Here is a 14158-nt window from a genome sequence, read left to right as displayed (position 1 = left end):
ACGTGAGCGAAGCCAGTTTCCGGTCAAAGTGTTCTAGAACATGTCACCGCTTCCTGTTTTCAGCAGAACACCTAAACACAACGTAATCATCTGTATGACTCGGCATTAGCGTTACGAACACTGGTTACTGAACGATGCCGTATCACAATAATGAGGTCGGAGATTACTGAGAAGCAGGATTTTGTTTGCTTTTAAAATACATGAAGCCAGGGGCGCCTGGGTGGCTCAGTCGGTTGAGTGTCCGACTTCGGCTCAGGTCATGATCTCACAGTCTGTGAGTTCGAGCCCCGCGTCGGGCTCTGTGCTGACAGCTCAGAGCCTGGAGCCTGTTTCAGATTCCGTGTCTCCCTCTCTCTCTCTCTGACCCTCCCCCGTTCATGCTCTGTCTCTGTCTCAAAAATAAATAAACGTTTAAAAAAATAAATAAAATAAAATAAAATACATGAAGCCAGACTGCCGTTATCTCTGAGTTCTTGGGTCAGTTTTCAGAGGCTCTCCTCCCTTGGGATAGCTCCACCCACCAGTCCCTCCCAATGCCCATCCCCCACCCACCATCGCCACCCTCCTCAAAACCCGGGCACAGTAAAATTGGGTTGGAAGTCCCGAGAAAGCTTGTTGGAATTGCTTTTCTAAAAAGGATTAAGTGGGCAATGAATAAAGATCAAAACAGCTCTCCTTTAAAATGCATGGGTGTGAGTGTAGATGGCTATCTATCTGGCCTGTGTGGGGATCTTTAGAGCGCAGTTTCCCAGTTCTTGACTGTGTTCGGAAGAGCTCAAGTGGATAATTACGTGGACTGCAGAGAAGTCAAGTATTACCGGGTCGTGGCTTCGGCAGAAGGACGCTTAAGAGGCAGCTGGTGCGATAGTGACTAATAATCCTACGCTGCTAGTCCTAAAATCTTCCCGGCAGGAAAAGCGAGGCTTCCCTTGTAAGCCAGACTGCCGACTTGGGCTCCCTCTGTCCTTCCTCCAAGGACAGAAGTAGGCAGGGCGAGAAAATGCTCAAAGAGAAGACTGAAAATTCTCATCAGCCGGCCCTGAAATGAGTTACCACGTAAAACCTCTAATACCCACTGCTGATACCTGTTGGGAATTAGAAGTGGGCCATTTGGAAAGAGGCTTATCGGGACTGGGCGATCACGAGGCGTAGCCCCCTCGAGCAGACCGAAGGGTTGACGCACCTGGATGATGTCCAAGGCCAGGTCAGACCAATACAAGCAGTTCTGCTCATAGTCAAAGTCCAGGGCCACTGCGGCCCGCAAGCCAGTGAGAGGCAGCTGCTCCGTGGCTCCTGAGGCCAGGTCATAGCGGTGGATAGACTTCCGCATGGCGTACAGGATGAACTCATTCTCCTCTGCACAGACACACAAAGCAACAGAGAGGGTGGGCCTGGGGGGTGCTGAGGAGGTCTTGGCATGCCTCACCTGTTCTCTTCTCATGCCTAAGCCTCAGAGCCACGGGCCCGTGGCGTGGATCTAGTGGCAAAGCACGGGAATCGAGATGTGGAAAGCAGAATCGCCTTTCCACTTGGGACAAGCTACTTCAACCCCTATAAATCCGTTGTCTTGTCTGCAAACCGTGTCCCTCGTTACGTTTGCTCTTTTTATCTGGGTGCCCCAGTAGGCATGCTCCAACATCCACGCTTCTGAGCTCGACCTAGAAGTCTTTCAAGTTACACATGAGAACATGACGACCCCACGCAGCACGCTCTCCCTCGTCACAGGACTGTATCACACGGCACCGGAATCATGCTGACTGGAGACCCCTCGTCACGGAGACTCGTAGCTAATCTGTTTGCTCCCCCATCCAACGTTATTCACGATGACACAGGGCAATTGTATCAACCTAGTGTGTTTCCAAAACAGTAAGACTACATTTGTTCTCGAATACTTAACGAAACGTCTCACCACGCGATCATTCCCGAAGATTCTATCTGTACTTAACAAATACTTACACAGTGTATATACCACCTTCCGGCGTTTGTTCCGTGGGCGTAACAACCGCCTGATGGAAGCGTGACTGTTAGCTCGATTTTATACGTGAGAAAACCGACAGCAGAGAGGTTAACGCACTCAAGGTCACCCAACTCGGAAGTAGAAGAGCCACGGCTTGAACTTGAGCAGTCTGCCTCCAGGACCTACATTTTACCCACTACACAATGCTGCCTCTTACAATGGAGATGCTCACGTGGTCGTTTTTTGAAGACACAGAAATAGAGGCCCAGAGTGTTTGAGACGACTTACTTGATGTCAGACAACCAGTCACTGGAGGAGCTGGTATTCTCTCTCATCTACTTAGGGAACGGCCTAGAAAATATTCAGATTTTTCCACAGCGATGGACACGAGCAGCACAGCCCCGTCCACGTCTAACGTGTCCGTTTGGACAGTATGCTGTGTGTGGGACCAAGACCTGAATCTCTCTGCCGCAGGCCTGCAGGGTGACCGTTTTTCGCTCCCTCTGATTCCCTTCATTCAGTGAGTTCACGTCGACTAGCTGCCTGCTTCCCAGCTAGAAGATAGATAATGCATCCCCCCCCCCCCAAAAATCTACCTACAATTTTTTTTTTAAAGATTATTTATTTCGAGAGAGAGGACGCAAGCAGGTGAGGCAGAGAGAGAGGGGGAGAGAGCATCCCAAGCCGGCTCCACACTGTCAGCACAGAGCCCAGCGTGGGGCTCGGTCTCATGAACCATGAGATCGTGACCTGAGCCGAAATCAAGAGTTGGACACTTCACACCCAGGTGCCCCCTACGTACAAATTTTAATAAAGGTTAAGTTTGCCTACTTTTCCTTTGGTCTCATTTTGCTTGAAAAATATCTAAGCCGCCACCATGGGGTAACTAATCTCTTCTTCTGGTTCTCAAGGAAAGCTTCCCGCTGTAATTCCCAGTGAAGGGGGCCGTTTAGACGAAAACTGCCAAGCCCGTACGTGACAGGGAAGTCGAGGACTCTCGTCGCAGCTGCCACAGGGGGTCGTGGAGGACACGTTCACAGCAGCAAGCTTTCCACCCCGCATCTCCAACATCTGCAAACCCCATGCTGGGGCTCTGGTTTTCCTTCTAACCACCCGATGCCTTTATAGCAGAGCCTGAGTCCAGAAAGACTTGCCTTAGGATTAGGGACAGAGGAACATTTCCCATTTCTGGTGTTCAGTGCTTAGGAAAGGAACAGAATTCTTGACCAATCCCAGCCTAGGAAGAGCCTAGACATCTGTGTTATTGCAGTCATCATAAAGGAAGGAAGACGACTTCATTTTTAAAAAGGGTGCCCAGGGGTGCCTGGGTGGCTCAGTCAGTTGAGTGTCCGACTTCAGCTCGGGTCATGATCTAATGGCTTGTGGGTTCAAGCCCCCACGTGGGGCTCTGTGCTGACAGCTCAGAGCCTGGAGCCTCTATCAGATTCTGTCTCCTTCTCTCTCTGCCCCTTCCCCGTTCATGCTCTGTCTCTTTTTCTCTCAAAAATAAACGTTAAAAAAAAATGATGCCCAGATGCCCAGATTACCTCAATCTTTACAAAGATGCTGTGTTCCCATCAGCCCTAGGAGACCATCCTTTCCTTTCCTGGTACACCCCTGCCTTCTGTGCCATGCGTCTTTTTTCTTTTTCTTTTTCTTTTTCTTTCTTTTTTTTACATTTGGGAGGTGGTCTACACTACAAATGTGCTTTTTTTCTACTTTGGTCCCTGTTCTATTTTCTCCTCTCAGCAAAGAAAACAGCTCTCTTACCAGTTCAGATGGTTTTCCACACACTGTTTTGTCCCTCACAGAAGTATCTTCAGAAACGTTTATTATGAAAGTATGCACTCCAGCCCTTGAGAGCAACCACTCCAACCCTACTAACCCAAACCCTCATCAGTAACAGCTCTCGTGAGGAGCATATTTGAATATTATCTGCTCATTTGCAGGAATCTGCTGAAGCCGTGTTCTTTTGAAGTCTCCACAGCGAGGGATGTTAATGACTCTGGTAATGATGGAAGATTAAATTAAGGGACTAATGAGCTTAGCATGAAAAACACCGGGGCAAACGCTGGCAAGCGGTGAGCAATGGAGGGGGGCGCTCTGCCCCGTCTGCGGAGGGCCATGCGCTTTTCGTGATTCAGCGGGGTGCCGATGGCTGTTCCATCAGACCCCACCACCACCACCACCACCACGGGTCCAAGCAGCCCCAACCATCCACCTTCACCGAGAGGTAAGAGCAGGAGGAAGGGCTCACAGGGAATAAGGAAGTTCTGCAAGAACAAGAACTGGAAATAGGAGGGAAGAAAAAAGAGGCCGGGAGGTGAACTCTTTGCAAGGCGATCATCGTTTCCTGCCTGGGTTGCAAATACCTGTGCCGTCACCGCTCAGTCAACTTAACGCACGTTTGGACCACACTGTCCCCTTACAGCGCAAACACTCGCTCCAAAGAACGCTTGCCCAACGAGCATGCATAATGGTCACCTAAAATAATGCGAATGACACTCATCTGCCACTGGGGCGATGTCCAAGGAAGGGCATGGGGCTTAAGAGTCTGAATTTGAACTTTGTCCCTTACCAGATGCGTGACCTCAAACAGGTCGATTCATCCTCTCCTCTGAACATGCTTCTTCGTTAAAAAAAAAAAAAAAAAAAAAAGAAGCAGAGCTCATGATAGTATCTGCTTCATTGGGTGGTGATAAGGGTTAAAATGGCAACACAAGGAAAAGTACATTAAATGTGTGAAACTCCATTCAAGTATTCGTTCTAATTATTATCATAAAAATTAAGATAGACCGCTTCGCTACTTCCCAAAGAGCCATAGTTTATGTTCCAACTCTGACAAACAGACCAAGGAACACACACAAGACCCTCGCCATGCCTAGGACACAAGAGACGCCGAATAAACATTTTTCAATGACCAAAAGGGATTTCCCTCAAAAAACTACTCTCTATTCCTATGCAAGCATAAGGCTATAAATAAATTTGGTTTGGATACCCAGGTTAGAGGAAAAGGGGAGGTCTGTGATGCTTGTAATTTCTATGTTTTTCCACCACTGAGTTAGAAGGGCCACAAGACTGGACCAGTGTGAGATCATAAGGACACTACAGTGACATCTCAAGAACTCAAAGGCAAGAAACCACCTCTTACCTGCCAAGGGACACGGGACCAGTTCTCCTTCCAGCCGTGTTTCGACGTCTCCTCCACTACAAGTGTCCCCAGAAATCTTCCGATAGCTGTCACCCCCCCGCCCCAAGAGCAAGAGGTCAGACACATCCAAGAACAGCCATTAAGTCTTCATACCTGGAAACCTATTTCCTATCCACATCCATCTCTTCATTTCCCTATAGAACAAGAAGGATGTTTCATCATTCTCAATTGGTTCTGCTTATAATTACACTGGGAACCCCAGATAACAGGGAAGACTGTCCCGGGCAAGAGTATACACGTATCCCTTCCACGAAGTCCTATGACGGTGTGTCCTTGCTGAAGTTTATGACTTAACATATAGCTAGAGCTACAGAGAAGTTTACGGGTTTGCATTTTTTTCTCACAGAGGGTAGAAGCGTTTGTAAACCTCCTAATTCTAAATATTGCCCAAGCTACCTGAGACCCGCTATGAATCCAAGCAGTTGGAGTACGAAAGGAGTCCAGGCGGCTTTCTCTGCTCTCTCAAACCCAGTGCAGACATGTCCCCAGCACGTTGGGGTACGTACCCTCTCGTTCTCCTGTATGTAGAACCCACAGGACAAGGCACAGGAGGGGAGTATGACTTCCCAGAAAACTCAGGATCCGGAACACAGACCTCTAATGCCAGATCTTCACTCATCTTGAAGCCAAAGTCACTGCAAAGGCAATCGGGGTTTGTTAGGGCCAATGGCTTGTGTACTTGGGGCATGTCAATACCAACTCTTGTGACTTCTCCCATACCGCCTACCAACTTACTGTAAGTTACTAAACATGTCCCTTTGAAGAACACTCCCTTTTTTATGCTAACACACTTTCAATAGAAACTTTGTATCGGAACCACGACTGGCAAACCGCGATCATATGCCAAAAACAGACAAAGGCAATACAAATCATTACACCAGAAACAAAATAATATTACTTTTTTTTTAGCTGGATCTAGCTCCCCACCCAAAGGCCCTGGGTCTGCCCTCTCTTTGTTAAGAGGGACCAGCAAATGTTAAAGAGTTACCAGCACTCAGTGATACTTTCTCCTTGACATGCTGACAAGCATTAGAAAGGAAATTTAAAAGAATCACCTTTTTTAAATGAATGATTCAATGTTATTTGAGATCATGTCCATGCACTACCTAAAATCACCGTGGGTGTCTCATCCTGTACTTTAGGACACAACACTTTGGCCCACGAGACCTTCCACAATTTGGGGGCCACATCTCTGACAAAATACTCAGCTCAGGGGCAGGGGGTGGGTGGGAGGAGCTGCAGTAGGAACCAGGGACACCAGGTCTAGTCCTGACTCTGCCCTTTACCGCAGTGAACAACCCCAAGAGGAGGCAGTTACACTATACACGTCCCAAAGCCCGGCCCAAGACCGAAATTTGAATTCAAAGAGATTCTCCACGTTGACACGCTCTACTCGAAAGGCTTCCTTTACTCTATTCAGACCAATGAATTACTTATTAAACACTTTCTCCACGAGAAGTGTTAACAGGTACGGGGCTGAGTGGTTTGTGGGTTCCTTACGCCACAATCGACATTTAGCAATTTGTAGGAATTTTTCAGAAGGGAGAGTTTTATTACTGTGTGGAACACGTCTCATTCATTAAATCAGGTCACTTTTACCGAACGGCTGCTTACGATCTTTTAGGGGGCTAGGTGGAGCATTACCTAATTATTTACTTGCCTCCAACGGCAAAGCACCTGTTCTTAGGCTTCTGCAATCTGTAGGTCACGGCCTAATAGGCCGTGAACACACGTTGGGAGGGTTAAGCCCAGCTTCTGAAAGAAACTAACTCTGAAATCAAGGAACATATGGGCCAGTGGCTGGGCTTCCCAGAGAGGTCAGAAAGGACCGTCAGAAGCAACCAGACTTTCACATGTAGCTGTCACTTGGCAGCTGAACTAACGCACGGAAACTGTAAGCTCACTCATTCTCCTTTCCCCTCCTACAGTCCTCCCTCAGACCATCCCGTCCTCACTGCCGCGGTCCAAGGCCCCCAAACGTTTCCAGGAGCCACACAGTCCAGCCAGCTCCTTTCTAGCAGCTACACGATCAGAGGCCTTGAAATCAATACATCCTTTATCATTTTCATGGGTCATCACCCTCACGATCTCATCTGGCCGAAAGCCCAACTCTGTGACAGGCAAGACAGGTGGTTTTCCCCGTCCAAACTGAACCCTCAGCCCCTAGTGGGTTTCCATGAGTCAGCTGGGATGGGCGTGGGAGACCAGGGGGAGCTAAGCCAGTTTACCAAGAAGGCATACCAGCCTCTGGTTGTTGGCTGTTGTCGTCATCGTTTTGGTAGAAAGGGAGCAGATTTTAGAGAAAAAGCACAGCAGGGGTCTTTAAGAAAAAAAAAAACAAAAACAAAGGAGAGTTGTTAGGGTTTCTTACATGTTTATTACTTCCTTTTGTCTTGAAGTAGTTAGAGAGGATAAAAGAGAGAAGAGAGAGAGCCTTACAAACTTTTCCATGATTAGGGCCTCTACAGTCAGGGGACCTCAGGCCAGCAAAAGCTCTCAGATTAGAATTTACAATTTGGGGGCATCTAAGAGAGAACACAAGGTAGCAAAGGGGCACCCAACGGACAACCCTGGGAACGTCAAACAGCTCTGTGGTTTTACGCTGCAAGGCTCGGGGCGCCTGGGTGGCTCAGTCGGTTAAGCGTCCGACTTCAGCCAGGTCACGATCTCGCGGTCCGGGAGTTCGAGCCCCGCGTCGGGCTCTGGGCTGATGGCTCAGAGCCTGGAGCCTGCTTCCGATTCTGTGTCTCCCTCTCTCTCTGCCCCTCCCCCGTTCATGCTCTGTCTCTCTCTGTCTCAAAAATAAATGTTAAAAAAAAAAAAAAATTACGCTGCAAGGCTCTATGCCGTTATCTCAGAACCACACGGCTTTCAAAGAGAATGCGCGTCCTGTACGGTCTAAAACCCGGCTGTTCAAAGGATGGGCTGGCAGATGAGCGAGCTCAGATCATCCAGAGCAGGGCACCAGCTACAGAGCCCCAGAACTGGAGTCAGAACTGGCATTTTAACAAGATCCCAGGTGATTCATACGCACGCTCGAGTTTCAGAAGCATGGGTCTAGGGCAGGAGTTGGCCAGATCTGGTTAGCTGTTCTTGTAAACAGAGCTTTCTGGGATCACAGGCATGCCCATCCACCTACGGCTGCTTCTGTGCTCCCACAAGCAGTCGCCAAGCCACCATCATGGACCGCAGGGCTCGCAAAGCCTACGACATTTACCCCATGTCCCTGTTCCAACCTCAGGCTAGAACATATCAGAGGCTTCTGGCTTTCATCGAGATAAGTGTGACTTCCTAAAGCAAACTTTAGCTGTTCTGAGAATGGCAGTGGCTGAGAAGTGAGTGACGTGCTTAGTTCGATACCCATGCTCTCTACTGACAGCCCCGCCCAGCCTGGGGTGATTTCATGCTGGATTACAGGCACCAGGGACTGCCTACGGGCTCCCAGACCCTATGTGTTTTACTGCTAGAATCATCTTCCAAAGCTAAGCTCTGCTCTGATCAGCGACTCTCCTCAAAAGCCTTCAAAGACCCTCTGCTGCTTACAGAATAAGGTCCACACCGCTGTCTCTACCCTTACCTACCAGCCTCAGTTCCCCTCACTGACCCCACTTCATACCGACAAGGCCTCCAAACCAAACCACCAGTGACCTCCCCACCACCCCTCCGCCTCCCCAGTGCTGCCACATCTTCTCAGAATGCTCCCGTCCACAAATCCAGGCGTTTTCGTCTCTAACAGTGCCTCCTCCAGGAACTTCCTGATTTCCAAGCCCCAAATCAGTCTCCTCCTTCCTGCCAACAATCACAATCAAAGCACCCCTTCCTCCTCCAAGGTACGTGCGGCTTTCCCTCCCTGGCCACAGTTATCTGTGGGCGTGTCATTTCTTCCGCTGTCACCATTCTCAGCCCTGCCTTGGGTACTTTGCTCCAGGACTGATGAATATACAAATATATATGCACTGACATTCCCTCACTGCAGATAAAGAAGCACACTCCCAGGGGCGCCCGGGTGGCTCAGTCGGTTAGGCGTCCGACTTCAGCTCAGGTCATGATCTCGCGGTCTGTGAGTTCAAGCCCCGCGTCGGGCTCTGTGCGGACAGCTCGGAGCCTGGAGCCTGCTTCCGATTCTGTGTCTCCCTCTCTCTCTGCCCCTCCCCCATTCATGCTCTGTCTCTCTCTGTCTCAAAAATAAATAAACGTTAAAAAAAAAAAATTTAAAAAAAAAAAAAGCAGCACACTCCCTACAGGATAGGGCTTCTAAGGAAAAGGAGTTTCTTACACAGGAACCTTCAGTGTGTTCCCTTTGGAAGCCGCCCTCCTAGAAATAAATCCCAGAGTGATCCATTCCTAAATAAACTATGGCAGCTTCCCTAGGATGTAACTCCTCTCCCACATTTCGTAGCTATGAGAATTAAATGGAATAACCTATATAAAAAGTGCCTAGCACCATTCTTGGCACATCAAAAATTCTTAAGAAATCTTTATTTCTGGGGCGCCTGGGTGGTTCATTCAGTTAAGCGTCCGACGTCGGCTCAGGTCATGATCTCACCATTCGTCGGTTCGAGCGCTGCATCGGGCTCTGTGCTGACAGCTCAGAGCCTGGAGCCTGCTTTGGATTCTGTATCTCCCTCTCTCTCTCTGCTTGCTCTCTCTCTCTCTCTCTCTCTCTCAAAAATAAATAAACATTAAAAAAAAATTTTTTTTTTTAATCTTTATTTTTGAGAGAGAGAGACAGAGTGTGAGTGGGAGGGGCAGAGAGGGAGGGAGACATAGAATCTGAAGCAGGCTCCAGGCTCTGAGCTGTCAGCACAGAACAGAGCCAGACGCGGGGCTTGAACCCACGAACTGCAAGATCATGACCTGAGCCAAAGTCGGACACTCAACCGACTGAGCCATTCAGGCGCCCCCAAAAAAAAATTAAAAAAAAAAAAGGAAATATATATTTCCTATGATTGCCTTCTTTCCCTCAGGGGAAGGGACCATGCCCTAGTCTGTATGTAGCACTGCTGAGGAAGACACAACCCAGTCCCCAGGCATCCAGGAAGAACCCACCATTCATAGTCCTCTCGGGTGCAGGAGCAGTTGGACACGACCACGGGCCGGTCAAAGTCCTCTCCGTTAAAGCACGTCGCGTGGGGAGTCCTCCGTTTGAACACAGTCTTGTGTCCCAGCAAACACTCGTTGCCCCGCTCATCAGACGGTGACCACAGCTTGTAGTCATTCTCCGTGCAGGGAACCCCTGAGGAAAAGGAAACGCGGCATGAAGCGTCCGAGGGACACCCACATGGGCCTTCCTGTCCTCCCCGCCCCTCAGCCCCGCCACCCACGTCCGGCTCATCCCGGTGCTTCTCAGCGGGCACGCAGACCTCGGGAACTGTCCCAAGCCTCTGATCACCTTGCTCTGATGCCAGGAGGCACCCAGGCAAATGAAAATGGTACCGCCTGAAACACAGACGTTCGTCTGAGAAATCTGGGAAGAAGCAAGCCACCTTTGGCACCCTCTAAACTTCTGAAATATTTTAGCAGATTCTGCAGTGCCTTCTAGAAATGGGTATCAGAGGTGCCTATCCCCCAGGGAGTTACGCCAAATCGTTGGTAGATGGTGTCACCCAGGGGTGTTGTCTCCTGCCTGCTTTCAGGGGGGGGGGGGGGGCGTAGGGTGGGCACACCTGGAAGGAATGGCCCGAGAGCAACTGAGTCCGCTGTCACTGCTTGGAAGAAAGTTCGTGGAAGATTCATGGAAGGAGGGGCTGAGAAATGGTAAGACAACCTGGACGGTCACTCCATCCACCCGTACTCACTTGGAATTTAAGCAGAGTGGCTTCTACGGGAATTCCAAAGTATACCTACGTCTATACTGGTACTCTGCGTCTTTTTTATAGATGTGTCAGATTGCATGCTGCCTGAAACTGATGAACAGCCGTCAACTCAATGCCATTCAAATCAGCAACTACTTATTAATCCCTGGCTGCGAGGCTCTCCCCGGCTGTTCAGTGGGCGGAAAATACAGAATGCACAAGACAGGTTCTTCTTTCTAAGACCCTTGTAATCTAGTCGATGGGGAATGATATAAACAGGGTGACAGACACAAGTTTTAATTCACGGCGTGAGGGGTGGGCTTATGTTCTGGACACGGACGAGAGGCGGGGGGCAGGGGGGCCCTCTGGCTGGGATATTAGCGGCCAAGTGCATTGGATCCTGAGACGTGAAAAGGATCTCGACTAGGAGAAATGGAATGGGTAGCAAAGGGGATGTTCCAGATAGTTGGAATGATGTCGGCTGAGGCAGAAGGGGGAGGAAAGACTAGGGCTGCAGAGGGAACGGGCGAGGAAGAAAGACTCTGGATTACACTTCTCCCTGCTTACTTACACATCCTGTGCCTACACTAGCAGACGGCAGATGAGATCCTAGACGGCTGAGAGGTCCCTGCATCACGGGGCACACTGCCATTCACACGGGAGTCACCCGCTGAGTCTGTCAAAGCAGAACTGCTGATGTGGAGGGATGTTTTTCATTCACTCACCTGTTCAACGCACACACACGCAGACCTACTATGCGCCAGCGACTAGACAGGAAGTGAGGATACAAGACATAACACCTGCTCCTACTAAGAACTGTCTGAGTAACTACCTCTGTATTTCCCAACCGCTTACTGCATACGTGTCCGTCTCCTTCAACGGCTACAGACTCTCTCGAGTACAGAGTGTCGAAGCCGATGCCCTGGTCAACAAATAGCTCCATGAAGAGGGCCGAGGAGGCAGCGGCTTACCCAAGGCACCCGTGGCATTGACCTGCAGGATCAGCCAGCTGTGGACATTCTCCTTGTTGGAGCCAAAGATGGTGAAGACAGTGCTCTTCTCGCCGGGTTCCGTGAGGAGCCCGTACACAAACACTGGGCTCTCGGAGAAGATGAACGTTTTCCAGGTCTCCCCTTCGTTGGTACTGTATCTGCCAAGGACGAGTAAGAGGATTCTTACTTACAGTTAAAGTCTCTAGGGCAAGGGCTTGGTTTCCAGGTAACATTCACTAGTGATAAGAGCCAGGAGTCTCTGGAGGAACAGCCGGAGCAGGGAACCTTCAAGGCTGTGCCAGAAAATAAGGATGTGCTAAGAGACTAACGGAGTCAGTGCAAACGGACACAGCAGCCAGCCTGATGGAGCTCCAACTGGCCAATTTGGGAAAATCTGAACATAAAAACAGAAAAATGATGGTAACAGATTATATACCCAATAGAAATACGACAGGGGTCTCCGAATGATGCTGAAAGAGAAAAGGGAAGCAGGAAGTTTTTCTTATGTTACAATGCTACCCGATGCATATTGAAAACAATGACAGCATGAGAAAAACGACCATCCCATAACCCTCACTGTAATGACCGAGTCAGGCGAAGAAGACCACTGAATCCTACAACCACATGGTTCACGTGGGGACCACGGTGTTCGCATCAACCCACAGATGAATCATTCACTGCAAATGGGGAAATGCAATCTTACAGTGGATTAAGAGTCACAACTGTCACCAAAGTTAGCATCACTAACAATGGGACAACCTGACGTCACGTGCCTCCCGGATAAAGCGTTGAGAATATCATCTATGTGCCGTTCCGTACAACCGGACAAATCCAGAACGTGGGACGGTCTCCATGGCCACTGGTCGGGATTCCTCCAACACAAAACTGAGGCCGTGAAAAACTTAACAAACCAACCAGGAAAGGCGGAAGGCTTGTTACAAAGAGACTAAAGAGGTGTTAAGGACCACACGCAATGTGTAAACCTTGACTGCATCCCAGACCGGTGGGGGAAGGCAGCTGTAAGCAGCTTGGGACAACTGAGAAAATATAAATACAGTGTGTAAGGGACACTGAGCTCATGTGAATTTCCTTAGATGTGAGAATGGCATTCTGAGTGCATAGGAAAATACCCGTACGTATTAGTGATACATGTTTTAAATATTTAGCTGTGAAGGGGCACGATGGCTACAACTTTCTTTCAAATGGCTCAGCAAGGGGCACCTGGGTGGCTCAGTAGGTTAAGCATCCAACTCTTGATTTCAGCCCAGGTCATGATCTCACAGTTTGTGAGTCTGAGCCCCGCATCAGGCTCTGCACTGACAGCATGGAGTCTGCTTGGGATTTACTCTGCCCCTACCCCGCTCATGTTCATGCTCTCTCTCTCAAAATAAATATTTTTTTTTTAAAAACCCACAAATGACAAAAGGATAAACACATAGACAGACAGGCAGGTAGGATGAACAGATGACAGAAGTAAAGCGAACTGGCAAATGTTAGCAACTGGTGATTCTGGGCAAACTTCTGTGGGTGTCCTTTATACAATTCTTTCCCCTTTTCCCGTGGTCTGACAGATTTTTAAGGTGGAGGAAAAATATGTCCAGAGAAAAGTCTCCAAGGAGGACTTGTTCTTGCTACAGCAGAACGAGAAAGCAAGCTCTTTAAAGAAATAGGCAGCACTGACATAACTGTGTTGATTTTTCATGATCTTTTGTATTGAGGGGGAGGGGAGGCGCAGAGGGAGATGGGGAATACCTAACACTTGCTTTGCCTCCCAGGAAGCTGGCCAAGATGCTCAACATGAGAAACCACTCAGTTAGAGCTCTCTTCAGTGTCAGCTCTCGCTTCTCTCTTAAATCCTACGTGCAAAATTTCTCTTTCTTTCACGTTTCCTGCATTTTTGAGATTTTAGTTTTTCTTCCTCAAAGAATGCTTGACACAAATCTTTTCACAACATCATACAATCCAAACACTCTCTCCCAAATCGAGATGACGACAATGGGTACTTCTGCAAGAGGCCACGGGTTAAATGGGAGGTGGGGAGCGGTGTACAAGGCAACATAAATAAAGAAGGTCAACGAGGACCAAGTGAGTCCCCTACGGATCTTCCAAAGAGGAGAAATCCTCATCTGATTGGACTGCATTTGGTTGAAGCTGATTTTGAAGCAGATATAGGGATAAGTTAACTCATTCACTCTCCTTGCAC

The 14158-nt window shown here is 48.9% G+C and overlaps 1 protein-coding gene across 3 annotated transcripts in view; it reads right to left on the bottom strand.

Moving 5' to 3' along the window:
- SORL1 (sortilin related receptor 1) overlaps positions 1-14158 on the bottom strand; it is a 172441-nt gene that overhangs the window by 72683 nt on the left and 85600 nt on the right. For all 3 annotated transcript variants that reach the window (XM_043579649.1, XM_043579650.1, XM_043579651.1), the window contains exons 13-17: positions 11935-12113; positions 10218-10404; positions 5675-5803; positions 5109-5194; positions 1184-1356 (exon numbers count right to left, since the gene is read on the bottom strand). In XM_043579649.1, coding sequence (XP_043435584.1) covers positions 1184-1356; positions 5109-5194; positions 5675-5803; positions 10218-10404; positions 11935-12113 — 754 coding nt within the window. The remainder of the gene's footprint in view (positions 1-1183; positions 1357-5108; positions 5195-5674; positions 5804-10217; positions 10405-11934; positions 12114-14158) is intronic.

The sequence above is a fragment of the Prionailurus bengalensis genome, chromosome D1 (assembly GCF_016509475.1).
Source record: "Prionailurus bengalensis isolate Pbe53 chromosome D1, Fcat_Pben_1.1_paternal_pri, whole genome shotgun sequence".
NCBI classification, from domain to species: domain Eukaryota; kingdom Metazoa; phylum Chordata; class Mammalia; order Carnivora; family Felidae; genus Prionailurus; species Prionailurus bengalensis.
The sequence above is the reverse complement of the archived record's forward strand: the minus strand, read 5'-3'. Positions and strand labels throughout refer to the sequence as shown.